Genomic DNA, 20,444 nt, shown 5'->3' with positions numbered 1-20,444 from the left:
ATTTGAAAAGTAAAAGAGGGCCCTGGAAGGACGGGAAAGAACAACTCTGCTTCATCTTGTCTTTCCTTTGAATCAGCAATTCCTTGGCTTGGAAAGCCCCATACCCATACGGAAAGGCCGGATAGAATTGGATAGAGAATGTTACCACCTTGCTGTAGCGTTTTTCATGCAGCCTATCGAAGTCTATTGCAGAAGTGCAATTTCTTTAGGTTGGTTTAAAATTCTGTAGAGAGGCACCCCATTCCGTATTAAATTCTATATGTTAAAAATCACTTCTATAGGAACCTATTTAATTTCTATAGGGGTTACTGATTTCATCCCTAGTAAATTCTATAGGGCTTTATAGGGATATGGAAGAAATGTTTCCTGTTAGGGATACAGCAGGTGTTCTGTCAAGATCCCAATTGCCCAAGATTCTAACCGCTTTGTCAGAATGGTCTTGGCACAGTTCAAACCCTGGAGAAGGCCTGTTTTGGATATTCACACAGTTGCCCCCATGTGACAGAAGCTATTTCAATTTCAAACTCCACCCACCTTCTTCTGCCTCTCCTCTCTTGTCCTGAGATGATGTTCTCCGCCTCCTTGCACTGGTGACCCCCCAGTAACCCAGCGTATTGCTGTTTTGCACCATAGTCACCCCGTTCCCAATACTAGGACAGCACATTGAATAGAGCAAGTTGATTCCTTGTTGGAAACTCTTTTAATTTTAATTTTAGTTTTATTTGACAAAATTGAAAAAAGTCAATTTTTTTTCAGTTTTGTTCTTTGAATTATGGTGTTTTCTCTCCCCCCCCCATTCCCTCTTTTCCTGCCCCGTTTTCAGTGACAAGATGGGGGAAGGAGAAGGGAAGGGAGGAAGATTTTTTTTAAAAACTGAAATTATTTTGACAATGAAAATTTAATAGCCTAAAATGTTCCATATAAATGTTCATGCAAAATGGTGAATAAATGAAAACTTGTTCATTTTTGAAAGGTGCAGGATGAAAGTGACTTGAGAATTTTCTGCAATTTCTTCCCACCCTATTTCTTGACAAGCTCTGTCTGGAGACTTTATCATAGAGCAGGTGCCCAGTTTTGCATTTGGTATCTGGCAACGTTTCTAGCCTAGAACTGTTACATGCTATTTCCCATTTTTTAAAATATCTTGGATAAAATGTGTTCAACCCATATTTCAGATACATTCTGATACATACAACTGGTTTATTTTGTTGATCTTTACGATACTCTTGTTGTCTTTTCATCAGTGCATCCGTAGTGCTTTCTCATTAAAGGCAGAATCAACACAATCTATTACATTGTAATTTAAAATGGAATCAGGGCTAGATCTCAGCACTGCACGGGAGTCGAATGACTTTATCACGATTCACTTCTGACCCTTGGAGTTACTGGCTGGTGCCTGCATGTAACTGGGGACAGGACTTAGCTCACACATGTCTTTTCACTTCCCGCGCTTGTGTACCGAGATGTCTCGCAGTGCCGGTGTTGGACCTGTTGGTCAGCGTGTTTTCCTGTGTGTTTGTAGATTGCCTCCTTGCTTAAAGATAACGAGCGCATCCAGTCCACTCAGAGCAGTGTGCCAAATGACGATGACAGCGATATCAAGAAAATCAAAAAGGTTTGTTTTGTCGTGTTAAAGACGTTCGCAGAAGTTGTGACTAAACCCTGGCACTGGGTACTTGCTAATGGCCTTTAAGGAGCTGTGACGTGAACACTTGACTTGAAATTTATTTCAGGGAGTGAAGCTTGGTCTTTGCTACCTGTTTGGGTGTTGCCTGGGCTGGGCTGTTCGACGAGCCGTCCCCACTCTATGAATTCATGAAGGAGAATGTGCACCACTGCTCTGCAAAGCTTTATGTTAATTGTCTCTGTCTTCTTCAGTACTGACCCCTTCTGCTGTTGGCGTGGGCACCTCACTGCCCTAATGGTGCCAGCACCTAGATGAATAGCCCCGTCTTAAATCTTGCCACATCCGTGCAGTGGGGACCTGTGAAAAGCAGGATTCCCTACAGGCAGAGATTTACAGACTGCGAGATGCTGCAAGGAAATTGTGTTAGAATGGATTATTCCTTGCAGAGAACAAATAGTCCTTTAAAGCAATCACTATTTGTTATACAGCCTGCTCTAATATTTCTAAAGCTACCAGCAGAAAAGGAGTTAAATCTGACCATTGCAGGAGAGCATCTTGGGCTAACTACATCTTGCACACAAAATCATCACCGTCTCTTCTTGGGGTCAGTTTCACCTGCACAGAAACCTGGTCCTGCAGTTACTCCACCTCCATGGAGAACTCCCACTGACTGCAGTTAGAGTGACACATGTACAGGAGAAGGAGTCCTGGCCATGCCCCCACCAGTGCAGAGCTGTTGAGTTGTTGGGATGCCTTTGTTTGTTGTGTAGGAGATTTCAGCCTTAAAACATTGCACTTTCAGGTTTAAGTGGGTGTGCGGGGCTGGCTGCATATATCTGTCTGTGGCTAGATCTAGATACAGATTTGGGTATATTCCAAAAGCTTTTTGTTTTTAACTTAGCAAATCTGTCTCTGTGTGCGCACAAACCTACTGGTTGATCAGTTAATTGGTAGATGGACAGATGGACAGATATGTGTTAGGTACTGGGTTGGTTGGGTATTTTCATACCCTGACAGTCCTGCTGACAGTATAAGGCGCTGTACTTTTTACATGTGCAGTGGAAGGGGCAAATGTTAATGGGGTTTTCTTTTCATTTAATAGTGAGACTTACATTCATCTTTGTAAAAGGAGAAAGAGGCGATCTCATTTAAATGAGTTATTGTTCATTTCCCTGCAGCGAGGACATACCGAAGTACAGATAACAGAAACCGTTATGAACGGTTCAGCACAAAGCCCCATGAACATCATTAGCAAATGTATTGAGGTAGAACTGCCACACAATGGTCTGTTAATAGAAGAGCTTTTTGGTCTTTGCACCTAAACTGCTGCATAAATGCTAGCCCAGGCTATCGTGTAAAACCCCTAATGAGATTGTCAATCTGTTAACAGGTCCAGAGCTTTCTACGGGGCTGGCTATGCAGGAGAAAATGGAAGACGATCATTCAGGACTATATCCGATCTCCTCACGCTGACAGCATGAGGAAAAGGAACCAGGTTGTCTTCAGCATGCTGGAGGCAGAAGCAGAATACGTTCAACAGCTGCACATTCTGGTCAACAACTTCCTTCGCCCGCTGAGGATGGCAGCGAGCTCCAAGAAACCTCCCATCACCCACGATGATGTCAGCAGCATATTCCTGAACAGGTGAGCACCGTTCTTGGATGACCCATGCTCAGAGGAAGCTGGCGGTGTACTGACGGTAACGGGACAGGATGCAAAGGAAGCGGGGGTATATGCCCAGTCCCCCCTTCACAACTGGCTGCTTGGTGATTGCAGGCACTTTTGCTGGGTTTAGAGCACTTGGTGTCGGTGACTGTCCAACCAGGGAGCACGTTCCTGCGTCAGGGAGGTCAGGGTTGTCAATGGATTCACTAGACCTGCCATGGGATTTTGGTCACTCTGATGAGCGCCTGCAGGCCTGGGCAGTGCCCGGCAATGTTCCCGACGGAGGGACTCCTTGACAGAGCTCTCTGCAGCTAAGCATTCAGAGTCACCCCTAAGGGTGCTCTTTCTCTCGGGAGCAGGGGTTTCAGAGGCCTGGGGAGAATGAGCGGGAGAATACAAGGAGACTCTTGGCCCCCCTCTTGCCTAGCCTGTCACCTACATTAGGCCTTTTCTGCATGGGACCAGATTTAGGAGTTTCTCAGCTCACCTACCCATCCCCCAGTCCTCTTCTTACTTATCCAGAAACAACTTCCAGTGTTCCACACGGGGGAGCATGAGGCCAGGTGATGAACAAATAGCCCAGGCCTTGAAGAGCAAATAAATAGAGGAATCAGCTTCCCTGATTTGCTATAAGGTGCTTCTCATACCTAAGGTTTCCCCTAGTTTTTGGATGGCTCCAGGGCTTACATCAATCCCACCCACGTTCCAAGCGTAAAAAAGTTTCCTTACGGCTCTGCTCCCTGCAGTAAGGGTGGGTGCCTGGTATCTAACTAGAAAAATGTCAGTCAACTCCCTGCCACAGGAAGAAATCCAAATGTGCAAAGGGTCTGTTGTGCACAGAGGAGCCATACAGTGAAATCTCTCAGCAGCGACTGTGTGTTCATGCACTCATTGAAAACGGGAAGTGCTACGGATCCTTGTTTTTCAAAAGAGTTGAGTTCTGTGCCAGCTGCTCTGTCCTGAGACAATGGGATGTGCACCGGGACTGACAGCTGAAGGAGCTAAGTTAGATTGCTTTGGTTTCCCATTGGCTTAGGCAAGAGAGCTGAGGTTATCTCTGTATAATGAATGGGTCACTGAGGAAAAGGAACCAGGTTATCTTCAGCATGCTGGAGGCAGAAGCAGAATACGTTCAACAGCTGCACAGAAGAAAAAGGGAAGGAGAGAACATACTATCTGGGAGATGTTTTGTGTAGAGAGAGCAGGTGTAATCCCTCACCTGCGGTCTGCATAATGCTCTGTGCTTTGAGCGATGCTGTAGGTCAGAGCCACCATGAACTGCACAGAGCCCAATCCATCCACAGGCCCTGGCTGAGGAGGAAGAATTAAGATGCGTAAATCCGGCCTGGGCCAAACAAAGGCATTGCCAAGTGTGTCTCTGTGACATGCCAGGTTTAACAGTAGCAATCCCTGCTGAATCCTGCATGAGGACATCGACTCTCGGACAGATCGTAATACAAAGTCCTACTCTAGAGCTGGTCTTGCTAGAGAGAACGGAAACCCGCCATGGCCAACATCTGCCCGATGGGTAACATCTGGTGTGCGACATCCCCTAGAGCACAGTTCAACTCCTCGGCGGTTGGGGTACAAAGCTCTTTCAATAGAGTCGTTCCTGGCTCACTCCTTTAAGGTTCCCAGTGGATACGCTCAGTCCGATGTCAGCCTTAGCAGGCCCCTGGTGTGGGAGGGAAAGTTTAGCACTATGTTACTATTTACTACACAAGTTGATCATCTGTCTCCCCCTCCCTCCCCTCCACCTCCTACTGTACCCCCAGAAACCTCCTACTCTCCCTGTCTGGGTTGTCAGTCCAACTGACCTAGGAAGAGAGGGGAGAGACGTAGAAACCCCAACCCAGCATCAGTGTTATTTTCCCAAGGGCCCGTCAGAATTCAGTGCTGGTTTAAGGTGCTGATACCCGAGTGGTTTTGTTCTGGCTATTTACTTTCACGGATCATGTGACAGAAAATGGTTCAGCAGGAAGCAAGGAGAGACTCTGCAAGGCCTGTGAGGGAGGTGGTCTAGTCTGGGAGAGCAGAACTTCGCACTGGCTGCTGTCGGGTTTGTCCATTGACGGGCTGAACTAACTAACCTAGGGAAAGAAAAATCCCCTAGTGAGTTAAACTGCAAGAGGCCAGCTGAACAGTGCAGGCCATGCCCAAGAGGGATTTGGCCTCCTAATTACTAGGAGAGGACTGCAGAAGGCACGAAATTTGGACCAAACCTTAGGACTAGAGGAGATTGCAACCTCCCCTGGGAAGAAGTAAGTTCTTCAGCGTTAAGGACACACACACTTGAGGGGATGCTGCTGCCGTTATCTCGCTGCAACTTCCACAAAGCTGTCCAGGAAACCAAACCCGCCTCATGTGGGATTTTCCAGTGCACGCCCATGGCAGGCAGTGCTGAGCTCACCCCTTCAGGCCAGCCCAGTGCAGTGCTGAATGCTCTGTCAGAGGGAGCTGAAACTCCCTGAAATCCTGCTTTCATCACTGCGCCTGTCATCCAGAAACCACTCGCTCTGTTGCTATGGCTACAGATGCACTGTATCCTTCCCAGCACTGAAAGTGCCAACCCGGCATTCATTTATGGGCAGACTCTCTAGCCTGTTTTCCCCCTCCCTTAGGTTGGGGCCAGTTTTAACTGGGATTGGACTAATGAAAAGTAAAATACTTGTCCTAGAGTGTTGTAACACCCAAAGGACAGAAATGGTCCCTGGCGACAGAATTCCAATCCTCACGTTCCCAAAGCTCCAGGCCCATTTGCAGCTGGGGTTTGGCCCATTATAGAGAGATGGAGAAGCTGCAATTTGACCCTGGATCTTGATCTGAGCTTTCCCAAACTCTGCAACTGTTCACATCCAGGATTTTGATTCAGGACCGTTTTTAATTCTAGGCCTTCCAAGATCTATGTAAATGCATTAAGTTAGACCACCCCTTAGCCCCCATGTTGCCTTGTTTAGCTTACCTAAAGATAAGCCCTTCCTTTGGATTAGTGTTGAGTGGATATTGAAATATTCAGAGACACATCTGAACTTATCAGAACAGCCCTCTCTGTTCTGGGAATCAGGAGATCTCATTAATTTCCTGGTATTTCCCAGTTTTAGGTAACTCAGAACTATACTAAGAAGAGAATTTTTCAGGCTATTTCTGATTCCAGCTTAAACCAGAAAATGCAGAGCCCTACGGAAATGGGCGAGAGAAAGTTAGTTGACTTTTACTGACCCTCAGAAACGGTTTGGCTGAGTTAGCAGTGAAGTATCGTTAGTGTGTTCAGAGGGGCCACACAGGAGAGGGAGCCCTGTATCCTGACTAGCTTCCGACTCTGGGGATTCCTTTCTTCATGTAGGACAATGGCAGAACCTATTTCCCCGTTTCCTTGCTGTCGCATTGCTGGCTAGCGCAATCCACCCCACAGCTCTCCGTGCTTCAGTTGTGGGTGAGCGGTTCCATCCCCTCTGGGAAATGCAGTGACAGCTCTTGCTCCTGCTGTAATGAGACGAAGTAGGTTGAAGAGGTGATGCTTTCAAGAAGATGGAGATTATCTGATACAGCCTCAGGGAAATCATCAGACATCAGACTGGAAGGGGTCATTGAGTCCGGTCCCTGCTATCCAGGGCCGGCTTTAGGGAAAATGGCACCCTGGCCAAACTTCTATATAAACTCCCCCCCCCCCCATCACCCCTAGCCTTCACGGGCTCTCCCCCACCCACACCAATCACCTCCAGGCCCTGCTGCCTCCCCCAGTGCTTAATTTGTATTGAAAGGGGTGCCAGAGCTCAGCCCCGGCACAAATTAAGCCCTGGCAGATCCTTGTTGGGCGAATGTCCATTTTTTCAAACCCAAAATACAGACACGAACCCATGAGTGAAATTTCACTCCTATAAATGTGGCACACAAACCCAGAGCAGTGGCTACCATCTTCATTCAGACCGGGCGGAGGTGAGTGGTGTGTGAAACTGTCCACCAGGCACCGATGCCAGGGGGAAGGGAGGGCCCTGAGAGGTATCCCCATCAGGCACCAAGAAGCCTGCAAACACAGCCAAGTGACTTTGAGAGAGCGTGAAAAATGAGGAGAGCAGCACAGCCGCACCCAGCAAAGAAAAACTCTGCAAGAGGGTCACAGAACTAATGAGATCTGTGCCTGGGGCAGCAGGTCAGGGAAGGCAGCAGGAAGGGTCTGGCAAGCAGATGGCAAAGGTCATTTATGTACTGCTGAAAATTAAACAACTCCTTTGCCTCCCTGTCAGTAAAGGAAGATGAGGGAAATGTAGCAGGGGAAAGCAGAAATTCCCCAGAGAAGGAAAAAGTCGTAGCAAAGGAGGAAACCCTAATCGGCACCTTGCCTGCAAACTGGGGAGGAAGAGACCTGACAACTGTCCCAAGCCGGGGGCATCCCGCGCTGAATGCAAAAGACAACAAAAACTAGGCAACCCTAACCTACCAAATCAGACACCTGTGCAGAGGGGGGGTGGGCGGGGAATAGCCGAAGGACTTGCTGATAATAAAGCCAGGTCCTTGGTACAGGAAAGTACAGACCTGCACATTTGAATTCTGCAGGTAGGATGATAGTGGTAAAACTAATTATGGCTGTAATGGTGAAGCACCTAGACTGATGAGTTAATCGAGGACTGTCAACTCTGAATGCTGGAGGGAAATCGTAACTAATTGATGCAAAATTATTTTGGGGTGCTTCGATAGAGAGTGGAATGGAAGCTGGGGAAATCTACGGGGCAGGTGCAAGGTCAGGGCCCACCTGGGCCGCTGTGCAGCCTTCTGCTCACCTGGTTATTAAATGAAGAAGAGAGACAAGGCAGGGACAGAGCAGAGGCTAGGAGCAGCAGACAGAGGCTCAAAGAGGTTATTTAAGAGGGTGTGAGAGAAACTCGACAAGCTCCAGCACTCTGCATATCATTCCCAGTCCTTTGTGGAGGGGAGCAGCAGCCAGCTGGACTCAGGAATGGCCCCAGTCGAGGTGTGGTGTGCACGTTTGGTGTCTTGCTAGGGAGTGGCTTTGGGCAGCTGCCCGTCTCCAGGGAATCCGTCTCTCCAGACTGAAATACAGGACGCCTCTTGCTAGTGCACGGTTCTCTTGTTGTCCACGTCCCCGGGTGTGGTGCTGGCTGCTTGTTTTAAATGTTCCCCGGGATGATCCTTCATTACAGCACTTAGGAGACTATTCACGGGATCCTACATCTCACTACTGGGAAACAGGACCTGCTCACACTTTCCCTTTCTTCCTCATATCCCACTATTCCCACTAATTCTTCCCCTCGTCCCACGCTGAGGAATTTCTCTCCATCCGTCACTCTTTCAGTCTCTCCTCATCAGCCAGTCCACCCAGTCTCATCCTCATTTTGCAGTGCTTATCTGGCCTCCCCCCGTTAGAAGTGCCAGGAGTCTTACATTGTTAGCTGGTTCTTGTTCATCCACCTCTTTACCTTTTGGTTTATCTTTCAGTGAAACAATCATGTTTTTGCACCAGATCTTTTATCAAGGCCTGAAAGCAAGAATCTCTAGCTGGCCAACGCTAGTGCTTGGTGAGTAGATGCTGTTTCTTTATTGCATGTTCTTCCTCACTCTCATTAGCTCTTGCCTGTCCTTTCTTCTAATAAACTTTACAGTTGTTCTCTCTGAGCTACGTCACTGCACTGAATTGTTGCTAATTGTTGTGGTAAGGCATACATTTTTTTCATTCGTGGGAAAAAACCCCAAACCCATTCTAGTCGACCATGCAGCTCAGGTCCTAGTTTTGTAATCCAGTGACCTGACTGGCTGACCTCATGGGACTTTTCTTTATTCACAGAAGAGTTTATTGTGATGCTGAAGGTTCTTGACATGTGCCCAGGCATGTTACCCACACAGCCCTGGTGGATCCCACAGTTACATCACAGAGATTTGCCAATCCAGCAGCTCCTCGCTGACTGTTCCACCCCAGCTCCTCGTTCAGGAGCTGCTCCAGTGCTCTGCGCAGTAGTTCTCAGACAGGGAGCACAGTCTTGAGTCCCCCATTGTAAAGCTCTCTTCCTGTGGTTTTTGTGGGCGCTCAGAGGGTGCAGGGTGACATGCCTCACCCCTCAATGCCATAGGAAACATGCAGCAGGCAGGGCTTCTCCACCTGGCACGATGCAAGTCCCAGCACCCCCACCTACTGCCTGACACACCTTGGAAGGTGCATGTCCCTAAAGCGGTGAGCTCCAGGAAGGCCAGCCAAACTGGGCTTGGATTTCCTCGCTGTGCAAATGCCCATTTCTTCAAACCCAAAATCCAGGCACAGAGCCAGCGTGTGACGTGTCACTCCCGTAAATGTCAGACACACCCACAAATCAGTGGCTCCCGTCTTCATTCGGGCCAGGCACGGGTGAGTGAGCCTGTCCGCCCGGCACCGATGCTGCCGTGGCTGGAGCCCAGTGGGAGTGCGAGGCTCTCATGCGGTGCTGTAACCAGCTCGTTGCCTGCTTGCTTGCAGCTGATTTGTTTGACATCCTGCTGCCCATGCTGAACATCTACCAGGAGTTCGTGAGAAACCATCAGTACAGCCTGCAGATCCTGGCCCACTGCAAGCAGAACCGCGACTTCGACAAGCTGCTGAAGCACTACGAGGCCAAGCCGGACTGCGAGGAGAGGACGTTGGAGACCTTCCTGACGTACCCCATGTTCCAGGTGACACGTGGCTCTCGTGGCAGGCGCTAGCGGGCCATAAAATTCAGCGAGGAAGCCTCTTGCTCCCCAGATCTGTTGAGTCTCCTGCGCGCTGCGTATAAATAGTCTCCCAGGGCAATGGAGAAGGAGGGGGCCTGGCTGGCTGTTTAGAAGAGGAGTTCCTTTGCAGTATTCCAGGCCACGAAGTGACCAGCCAAACGTAGGCTCAGCCTCTCTGAGCCCGGTCACAGCCCAGCGGGCTCCCTCCCTGCAGACAGTCATTCGCACCCTGCATGGGGGCAGGGATGGCCCCTAGGTTGGCTTCCTAGCCTTCCAATCCCACCTCCCACCCCCTCCACCCCAGCACCATAGACCATTCTGGAGTCGCTCTAGACTGAGCTCAGGGGGGTGCCTCAGCCTCAGCCCCTCCTTACAAGGGCACTGGAGACCTGGCAGTGTGAGAGCCCGACTCCCTCAGCCGGGAAAGCCACACCCAGCTTGAAACACTCACCCACCAGGTAACGAGCCTGTTGGACTCTGAGTTACTCCCATCGCCGGGTCCCTCTCCATTCACCCACGGCCTCCGGCTGATCCTCCAGAGACCCCAGGGGGCAGAGTCAAAGCCAGCCAGTACTCCCCGGGGCAAGCCTGGGGCTCCTCACTTTGCTGCCATGCTCAGTGATGGGAAACGAAGCCCCTGTAAGTCTCAGCATCCCTAAGCATGAGCATTGGGCGGGGCCCGCCACCCTCTGCCTGTCCGAGACCGTGGCAAGCAGAGTACACGTGAGCGCGAGAGCCGTTCTCGCTTTCCCAGACACAGGGAATAACTCCGCTTTAGAACCACCATCCTGCGAGCCCCCTGCCCGCCATGGCTGGGTGGGACATAAGGGTTATTTTTGAAACGAAGCCTCCAGCTGAAACTTGTGAGTTCCGGAAAGACCAGGGTGAGGCCCAGTTAACCATTAAATGCTGGTACCTGAATTACAGGATATGAACCGGGGCTTGGTGGAGGACCCCAGTAGTGGTGCTGGGGCAGGACCTGGGCCTGTGCATGGGGAAGGGGTCGCTTTCCGGAGTGGGGCTCGGTGCAGGGCTGGATAGGTGGGCGCTCGTGACTTTATGGAGCAGCACAAAGAAGTTTGTGGAGGCTGGGGGCCCAGCCTTCCCTAATTGCCCAGTTCACTTTGTACAAACCAGTCGTCCTTACGTGAGAGTTAATGCTAATTCGCTGCCGTGATTGTTCCTTCTGCTGACCCCTGATTTCCGGTTCCGACTCAGATTCCCAGATACATTCTGACGTTACATGAGCTGCTGGCGCACACGCCCCATGAGCACGTGGAGAGGAACAGCTTGGACTACGCCAAGTCCAAGCTAGAAGAGCTTTCCAGGTCAGAACCATCACGGGTCGATTCCTTCTCCTTCCAAGGAAGGCTTCAAAGGCTCTGCCACGGCAGCGGTTCTTGTCTCCATAGGGCAGGCGTGGTGGAGAGGCCGTGTGTATGCTGGGGGAGGGGAAGGGGTGTTCCTTTTGAGGTGAAATATAGGAGAAGCTAAGGGGAAGCTGAATCCTTTCTTAGCCATTTCCCTCCCAAATGCGTGAATATCATTCTGGTCTGCTGCTCCATGAGGCCATCCATGAACTTGCTGAGTGTGCCGAATCTGTCGGCACTGCTTTGTGGCTCTATGGTAGTGAGTCTGCCGGGGGGACCAAAGTGGCGTCCTGAGCAGAATCTGTGGTGCACAGGGTGCAGGGGAAAGGACGGGTCCAAGGTGGCCTGTATTATTTCAGGTTCGGACCTTCCCTTTGAACATCATGATGCTCGTTGTACGAATGCTGAGAAGCATTGAACGCTCCTTCACCTGCGGGTGCCAAGGGCATGAAACCACAAACCTCCCAAATAGAACCGAGCACTTGTGTCACATCCTGTCGTTCTGAGCTCTGTGATTTACAAATCAATGAATTAGATTTGTCAATGAATCAATGAATTAGTCCCATTTGCCTCCCCTCCCAGAAAAGGACAGAGTCCTCCTAAAACACAGTAGTTTTGTCCAGACCAGGACAAGAAGCTGCTGCTGAAGCTGGTTGTCTGTGTCGATTTCCCCTGAATCAGTACTGAGAACAGAGCAAGGGTGAGTAAATCAGTTCCAGCAGCACTTCAGAAAGTGTCTTGAGACACTGCTAGCATTCACAGCCTCTTTAGCACTGATCTGGGGGAACCAGTGCTGAAATCCATTTTCAAACCCTGTCCTCCAGACAAGACTGAGGAGTTCGAGCTCGCGGAATCGTTGCTGCACGGAAGGGGTAAGAACCGGAGCCATTAAATGCATCCGATGCATCCGATGAAGTGAGCTGTAGCTCACGAAAGCTTATGCTCAAATAAATTGGTTAGTCTCTGAGGTGCCACAAGTCCTCCTTTTCTTTTTATTAAATCCTCTGGAACCCAGAATTTGTCATGCGAATCACAGGGCTCTGTGCTGGCTGCTCCCGGAGCCAGTCACGTGGGTGCCAGCCTGGCAGCACCTGTACTGGCTCGAAATGAGTCTGCTTTCAGGTGCATGCCTGCACAGAGGGGCTTTTCCTCTCCTTTCCAAGTGCGGCGTGGAAACACTCACATTTCAAGTGGTTTCGGTTTCCTTCTGAAAAATGCAAACGCTGTTGGCCATGTCCTCGCAACAGTGCACCGAGTTGATCTGAGTGGCATCACTTGTTGCTGGCACAGTCCAGCCTGCACCATTTCTTCCTCCTCGAGCTGTAGAATCAGCTGATGCAGGCCATGCTGTGGGCAGAGCCCGGAACTGCAGCACTCGCATACAAAATGCAGAAAGCCTGTCTCCGGCCCTGACCCTGCAGCTGGGCCCACGAGTGCAGACCAACAAGCCTGTGTGGAACCTAGTGGGCTCTGGGGTCCAGGGTAGGACCCAGAGCCAATTGCAGGATTAGGGCCTATATTTTTATCTGCAGTCTGTGCTCTGTCACTGGCTCTTGCAGTTAGGTATCACAGATTGAGTATGTTGAGGTATTTTAGGCCCTGATCCAGCTAATCACTTGAGCACATACTTACTTGTAAGCGTGTGCTTCTCCCCACTGACTTCAGCGGGGCTGCTTGTACGCTTAAAGTTAAGCACACACGTAATTGCTTTGCCGGGTCAGGAGCTTGACGCTGACTCAGGTGGGTGAGGAGCTCGCTAGCATGGCACGCCCAGTAGCCCCGAGACCAGTGCCACAGGCTTCCTCTTGTACGTTGTCTGGCTGTTGGAAGAGTTTGTACAACGCACTGTGCTTTCCTATCGGCAGAGCACATCTGGAATAGGCCAGCTCCAGCCGAGAAGGGCTGCCCAAACCGGAGTGCTTTAGCATTTGTAATCCGTAACGAGTCGGCCGGTGACGGGGTGGTGGGGTGGGATTTGCTGCTGTGGATTCAGGGGTATGCTGTGTAGCAGCAGATGTTGGAGAACATCCCAGTATTCCCGGAAGTGCCATCCTGGGGTCAGAGGTCTGAAAAAGGCTTGACAGACGCATGGGCCTGTGAACACCCTACCCAGGGCCAGCTTTCGGATTGTGGGGGAACCCGAAGAAGCGCTCTTGGGGCTGGGGGGTTTCTAGCCTCGTCCTGTTCATGGCGTGATGATGTCAGTGCTTGCCCTTCCCTCCTTTGTGACGTCTGACGACACCGCCGACACCATTTTGAAAAGCGCCTGCCACCCTGTGCCCGCATGATCTCGTGCAGGAACAGCGCGTGGGGTCACGCTGGCGGGGGCGGAGCTGCGCGCTCTTCAGAAGGACGTCATCTGTCTGTGATACTGGGCAAAACCACGTCCAGTTTTGTCTGTGCTGGACGGGGATAAACCACAGGGAAAAAAGGACCCTCTGGCTTAAAACCAGACAAATGGCCTGCCTAGGGAGAGGTCATCCAGCCAGACGGGGCAGTTCCCAGCAAGAATGGAAATTCAAAAATCCGCCAACATTTTTATATTTAGAAACGTAGCAACTCCAGGTGGACGTGTGTTGTCTCCTAGCCTCCAGGGTATAGGGCTGTATGTAGAGGGCAGTGCTGGGTTCCTTTTGCCGTCCTTTATCTCAGCTATGCTTAATGCAGCTACTGTTGAGTGTAAAAGCCACATTGCCATCTTCACCAACAGTTCTCTGGCAGATTTCACTGTCTCCAGTTGTCTCTTCTCCTCTTTAGGATAATGCACGACGAAGTGAGTGAGACAGAAAATATTCGAAAAAATCTGGCAATAGAAAGGATGATTATCGAAGGGTGTGAAATTCTCCTGGACACCAGCCAGACTTTTGTCAGACAAGGTATAACGTTTACACCTGTATAACTCCCCCCTCCTCTGTCCGTGCGATGCATTGCACTGGTGAGCTGCCTGGCTGCCCGTTTCCAGTACGGTGACACCGCGTCGGGCACAGTGCCATGACATTGCGTGGAGAGCTGTAACATTAGAAATAGGGACCATTCATTCCTGCTGTAAACCTACTGGAGTGCGGACGGTCTCTGTTCCTGGATTGCCCTGCTCCACAGAGCTGGCATGTGTGTTATAGCATGAAATAGTTTTCTAGTGCCAAGTATTGGGCGGGATCCTGACCTTCTGGTAACCGGCACCCAGGGGAATGCCCAGGGTGGCGAGTCAGTTTAGCCTCCAGCCCTGTGGAGTGGGCATGGCCTGGAGAAAGGGGCATGGCCGGGGTGCTGCTGCTCTCTGGCAGCCCCCCACGGTCAGACCAGCCATTTGGTAGCTTGTGTGCCACCACAACTTACAAACGCTGCCCTGCAGGGCTGGGCCAAGCAGGGAGGGCTGGCCCTGGGGCTCCAGCTCGCTGGCCCTGGCCTCCTAGTAAGCGTTGCATCCCGTGAAGGATGTGGCTTTGTACCAGGGCCATTCCCCAGAGAGCTCGTGGTGGATGGATCCCTTTCTTTGTGCCTTTTCCCCGAGGTCTAATTGCAGCCCAGGTTTGGGTCAGCCATGGTGAGGTGCTGCTGTTCTCCACGGGGCTCCCACAGAGACTTCCCCTTAGTGGGGGACACGCCAGTGTATTGGATCCCTGCCCTTACTGCCCTTAGATGTGGAGAAGAGTCAAGGGCCTTGTCATGAGGAGCTCCAGCAAGCCTCCAAGGGCCCCCTTCTCACCACGTCATGGCTCGGAGGTCCAGTGGCAGGAGGCGGTCGAGCACGCTTGGCTGGAGGGGCTCGGGGCCTGCCATGGAGTGAGAGTGGCACACAGACCCCCTGCAGCACAGCGGGTGTGCAAAGGCCCCCCTACATGGCTACTCCGCCAGTAGTGCTCCCCCGGCAGCCCCACCATGGGACCTTGGGGGTGGGAAAGTCGGTGTGGGGGCCCCTGGGATGTCTCACCCCGGAGCACTCTTTGTGTGCCAGGGCTGCTAACGGAAGCCTTCATTTGATCCGCTTCCCTGGTTCACAGCTGTGACAGCTGGGTCTTCCTGCCCTTTGCAGCACATGGCTTCCTGCCTGAGGCATCCGGCTACTTTCTTCACCAGCTGCCTTGCCAGTCTGACTCTGTCATCGTGTGTCTGAAACAGAACTAACTACACCCCCTGCAGGCGAGAAGAGACACAAAGGGCCAATAATGGGATTTTGTCCTCTCAACAGGTTCCCTCATCCAAGTGCCGATGTCCGAGAAAGGGAAAATCACCAGAGGGAGGCTGGGCTCCCTGTCCTTGAAGAAGGAGGGCGAGAGACAATGCTTCCTCTTCTCCAAGCACTTAATTATCTGTACAAGAGGCTCAGGTGGCAAATTACACTTAACCAAGGTGCGAATTGCAGAAAGGGCCAATTCTCTCACACTCGTGCAGATAACGAGCCCAGTACGGGGGGGAGGGGGGGGTCACCTCGCCCAGCAATCCCCTTTGAAGTGTCATTTCACTGTGGGAGCTCAGGGTGACCCATCCGCCCCCGCTGCTGGGCAGGGTCAGTACAGCAACGCCGGCATTCAGAAGAAGATCAGGGGTGGAATTTCCAATTGGCCTCCAGCCAGACCCTATTTCCCTGCCCCTCCGTTTGAATGAGTAACTGACTGTGTGCACAAAATCCACCTCTAAGTGAGCAACTGTGACTGCAGAAGCAGGCAGTGGGAAATGGAGGGTGCAGCTGATACTTTGTCCTAGAAAGCTTTAACCCCACCAGGCCCTGAAATGCAGCAGGAGCAGTTCCATGGCTTCTCTACTGTGGGACTTCAAAGTCAGCCATGCTCCAGGGCGACAGCTTTCCAGGCAGTGTTGTAAGAGAGAGATCTGCCATGAGCAGCCTTCCAGTCCCCTAGAGCCTTATTCTCCGAGTGCTGCTTTCTGCAGCTGTGTGGGACATGGATAGTCCATGGAACACCACTGGAGAACTGCAGCACTCTAGATTCCCAATGGGAATTAGGCACCTGAATACCTTTGAGGAGCTGAATTTCTGTCTCCGTTAAAAGTAAAATGGATGGGGGGACTCCAGGAAGCCAGGCCTGCCAGACTAAGCCTTTCCAATGTCCTATCAAACTCAGTAGGTCTGGAATGCGGGTTATAGTCTGTCTTATTACCGTCACCTTTGCAGCTCCTAAAACAGGTTTCTTAAGGTGCCAATTTCCCTCACATAATTGTAGCTTTGCAGATGTCTAAATGCAATCAAACAGGGCAGTTCAGCGTATTGCATGTGATTAGGACATCCTGTCACTTACGGAATGAGCTCTGTGTCATGTGCTAAGATAAAAATTACAAGTTCTCAGCAAGAGAAGTTATTTGTGATTTGCTGCGAGAATACTGACAATCTATGCAGTGGGAATCTTTAATTAGGCCTAAATTTGTACATAACACTTACAGGCTTCTCCAAACCATTCCCAAGACACTCACATTTGTCTATGGATGTTTTGCAGTTAATTTAGTGAGAATCTTAGAAAAATGGTTCTTTACTGACATTAAATTACCAGTTTGAAAGATTACAGTCCATGGCAAAGAGTTGCTGATTATCACAACAGACTTTGGGGAAACTTAATTTACTGTTCTTATTAAATAATTTATAAACAAATTCGTTTGATCAGCAGTACAGGGAAAATTGCAATTTCCAAGCATTTAATAACTTATTTTCTACCAGTTAAAACACTGAATTCATTGGCAATAGGATCTGCTTTCAAATTGTAATAAATAAGGCCCCGATCCTGCAAACACTTGAGCACGTACTTAACTTTATGCCCAGGAGTCACCCTGGTGGGTTCCTGTTTGCAGGAACTGGGCTCAAAAAGCAAAGAAGATGGACACGTCTCCCCCTGGCCGCCCCTCCGAGGGGTTTCTGCAGAGATTGATTGATGTGTGCCTGTGCGAGTGTCACATTTCTTCCCTCTGTGGCTGTTCCTCTCTTTCAGAATGGTGTGATCTCTCTCATCGACTGCACCTTGATGGAGGAGCAGGAGAGCACTGATGAAGAAAGTAGGTATCAGCTGGAGCTGGGCAAACCCAACCCCCGAAATCCCTGTCCATTATTATTGGTGCGAATTTAAAAAAGAATTCCCTTCGGGCGCGTGCAAGCCCCGGGTGCGTTCCTTGGAGCTCTCCTCACGCACCTGCTAATGGAAGGAGTCATGTTGGAAACGAGTACTGGCCCCGTGTTTGGTGTGGGCTTGGACGCTGCCTGACCCAACAAGGGGGCAAAGTCTGCAAAACCCTCCTCAGAGCCAGGACCCAGAAGCGTTAGAAAAGACCCATAAGGACTGACCATCCGCTTGCGATGAGGATTAAGGGCATGTGCAGTTAGGTTATGTGTATGTGATGCAAGAAAATGAATATAAATTCGGGGTCCAGCCAGTAACTCAATCAACTCATTTTGCTCCCAAGGCAAAACCTACGCCTCCCAGACAGAGAAAAGATTTCAATGGCCCAACCCTGCTTAGCAGCTGCTTCTCCCTAACCTGCCACCTGCGTCTGGGAGATTCCAAGCCCAGGCGGCTTCTAAGGCCACAGTCTTGAATACAAGAGTAATTCTCATCAGACCAGGACACGGACGTCGTACTCTGTGACCCACAGGCCATTTGCAATCATCCAGCATGGCTGGAGTTTTCATGGCAGTTGACAGCGACTTGCAGGGAGCTGTTTGCAATCAGTCCATAGAGGGTAAAACCAAAAGTGCAAACAAGTTGGTTGAGCAAATTCAAATAACGAATAATTCAAGGACAGTGTGATCCACTGGCAGCCATTCCATAAGCGGAAAACAAGGTGTCATGAATCAAATACATTATCTGCCGTGAACAAAACAGAGGCACGTCTATGCAAATATAACTAGGGTGACCGGATAGCAACTGTGAAAAAACGGGACGGGGGTGGGGGGTAATAGGCACTGTGACAAAGTTCCTCCTCTACTTTGGTGGGTCTTGCGCTTATTGGTGGATTTGCTCACCTTGGAGCTTCACGGCAGCCCTCAGTTTGGCCGTTTTCATGAACCCTCAGTCCAGGTCAATTCCTCCTGTGTCTGACCAGGACTTGGGAGGTTTGGGGGGAAACCGGGCCCACCCTCTACTTCGGGTTCCAGCCCAGGGCCCTGTGGAATGCAGCTGTCTAGAGTGCCTCCTGGAACAGCTGTGTGACAGCTACAACTCCCTGGGCTACTTTCCCATGGCCTCCTCCCAACACCTTCTTTATCCTTACCATAGGACCTTCCTCCTGGTGTCTGATAATGCTTGTACACCTCAGTCCTCCAACAGTCCACGTTCTCACTCTCAGCTCCTAGCGCCTCTTGCTCCCAGTTCCTCACACGCACACCACAAACTGAAGTGAGCTCCTTTTTAAAACCCAGGTGCCCTGATTAGCTTGCCTTAATTGATTCTAACAGCTTCTTGATTGGCTGCAGGTGTTCTAATCAGCCTGTCTGCCTTAATTGTTTCCAGAAAGTTCGTGATTGTTCTGGAACCTTCCCTGTTACCTTACCCAGGGAAAAGGGACCTACTTAACCTGGGGCTAATATATCTGCCTTCTGTCACTCTCCTGTAGCTATCTGGCCCGACCCTGTCACAGCGCCTATATGAGAAAAAGTCCCAAAAAATGGGACTGTCCCTTTAAAAACGGGGTGGATGGTCACCCTAAATATAACCTTCCGAAGGTGGCCAACCTCGTCATGCACTGCAGTGTTAATGGCCTAATAAAACCAGGCTGCTGTAGGAGTGCAGCAAGCCCTGTCTAATTACAGTCTTTGTCATGGAAAACTCAGCTTGCTATTTTCTGTCCTCTTCAAAATCTTCCTCATACAACTAAGAGCAGTGTGGCGAAACTCCGCCCACCTGTGACAGCCGCACACCTGGCTGTCGGGTTGGAGGAGTGACCCAGGGAGCCAAACGTTTGCAGCCAAGTTCTCAAAACTAGCCTCTTGGCTTTTCCTTAATCTAAAACTGGGGAGTCCCCCACTTTATTGCCTCTGTAGGTCACACTCCTTGCTTACCTCAGGGGCTCTTTCCATCCCTCCATTCCCCCCACAAGATCCCTGTGGGTCATGCTCCCACCCACCCCCCTCTCAGCCCACTCCCCTTGCTCATGCTAGGGGTTCTGCATGGCCCCCCTTCCACCCACTGTTATTTCGCAAAGTCACTCAGGGTGTTAAACTCTATTGGGAGGATAAACAGAGTGTAACCCAGTTCTGTGGTCTATGGATAATTACAGACCTGGCTGAGGATGATGGCTCTGCTAACCGGACGCATGGGGCTGTATGTGTTCCCCATTTCTCCTTTCTGGCTTTCTCATTTTGACCAAAATCAATAGGATTTGGGCCACTGATGCCTAAAACATTCCCAGAAGTTTTGGAATTGATCGGATGCAGCATTCAAAAGGTATTGCATTGAAAGAGCCAGATACCATCAACTTGAGAACAGGGCCTCACTTTGGTCAGCCAAAAAAAGCTATTCAGAATGAAAGTATGGGTTTGCTCTCTCTGCATGAAAGCACAAATCCACAGGCTCCCCCCAGTAATGATGCTCCTTGCATCTGCGAGAAGGAGAAGAGGAAAGCAGTATGAGTTGGTGATTCATGGCCAACATGGAAGCTTAGGCTCTGAATTTGTATCCTCTGCACGGTTAACTCTGCATGCCATGGCCGAACAAAACCACAAAGTGCAAATGTTGTTTACAAGCCTATTGGAAAATGTCCTAGAAAAAAACCCTCAAACCTTACTCTGCTTGTTTATCTTGTCTATTACAAAGCAAAAGCATCAGGGCAAGACATAGACCATCTTGATTTCAAAATTGTAGTGGAACCAAAGGATTCTCCATCCTTTACTGTTATCTTGGTGGCATCATCCAGGCAAGAAAAGGCTGCATGGACCAGTGATATCAGTCAGGTAAGAAGAAATCGAGCAAAAAACCAATCCATTTTTGGACACCTAACGAGGTGGGCTGATTTCAGAGTCGCGCTGGGTTTCCATGGCTGTTGCAGATTGCTTACTGCCTCTGAAATCAGGCCATTTATTTGGAAGCTCACATATGGGTATCATGCCTGACTTTAGGCACCTGAGTTGGAGAACATCTGCATTAATC

The 20,444-nt window shown here is 50.2% G+C and overlaps 1 protein-coding gene across 2 annotated transcripts in view; it reads left to right on the top strand.

Moving 5' to 3' along the window:
* The window catches only part of RASGRF1 (Ras protein specific guanine nucleotide releasing factor 1), a 96,801-nt gene that overhangs the window by 34,040 nt on the left and 42,317 nt on the right, over positions 1–20,444 (top strand). For both annotated transcript variants that reach the window (XM_073304567.2, XM_073304568.2), the window contains 9 exons: positions 1,523–1,615; positions 3,018–3,271; positions 8,747–8,826; positions 9,756–9,949; positions 11,207–11,316; positions 14,116–14,234; positions 15,548–15,708; positions 17,295–17,358; positions 20,112–20,248. In XM_073304567.2, coding sequence (XP_073160668.1) covers positions 1,523–1,615; positions 3,018–3,271; positions 8,747–8,826; positions 9,756–9,949; positions 11,207–11,316; positions 14,116–14,234; positions 15,548–15,708; positions 17,295–17,358; positions 20,112–20,248 — 1,212 coding nt within the window. The remainder of the gene's footprint in view (positions 1–1,522; positions 1,616–3,017; positions 3,272–8,746; positions 8,827–9,755; positions 9,950–11,206; positions 11,317–14,115; positions 14,235–15,547; positions 15,709–17,294; positions 17,359–20,111; positions 20,249–20,444) is intronic.

Source organism: Lepidochelys kempii, chromosome 10, assembly GCF_965140285.1.
Source record: "Lepidochelys kempii isolate rLepKem1 chromosome 10, rLepKem1.hap1, whole genome shotgun sequence".
NCBI classification, from domain to species: domain Eukaryota; kingdom Metazoa; phylum Chordata; order Testudines; family Cheloniidae; genus Lepidochelys; species Lepidochelys kempii.
Note: the sequence above shows the minus strand (reverse complement) of the source record. Positions and strands in the feature narration are given on the sequence as shown.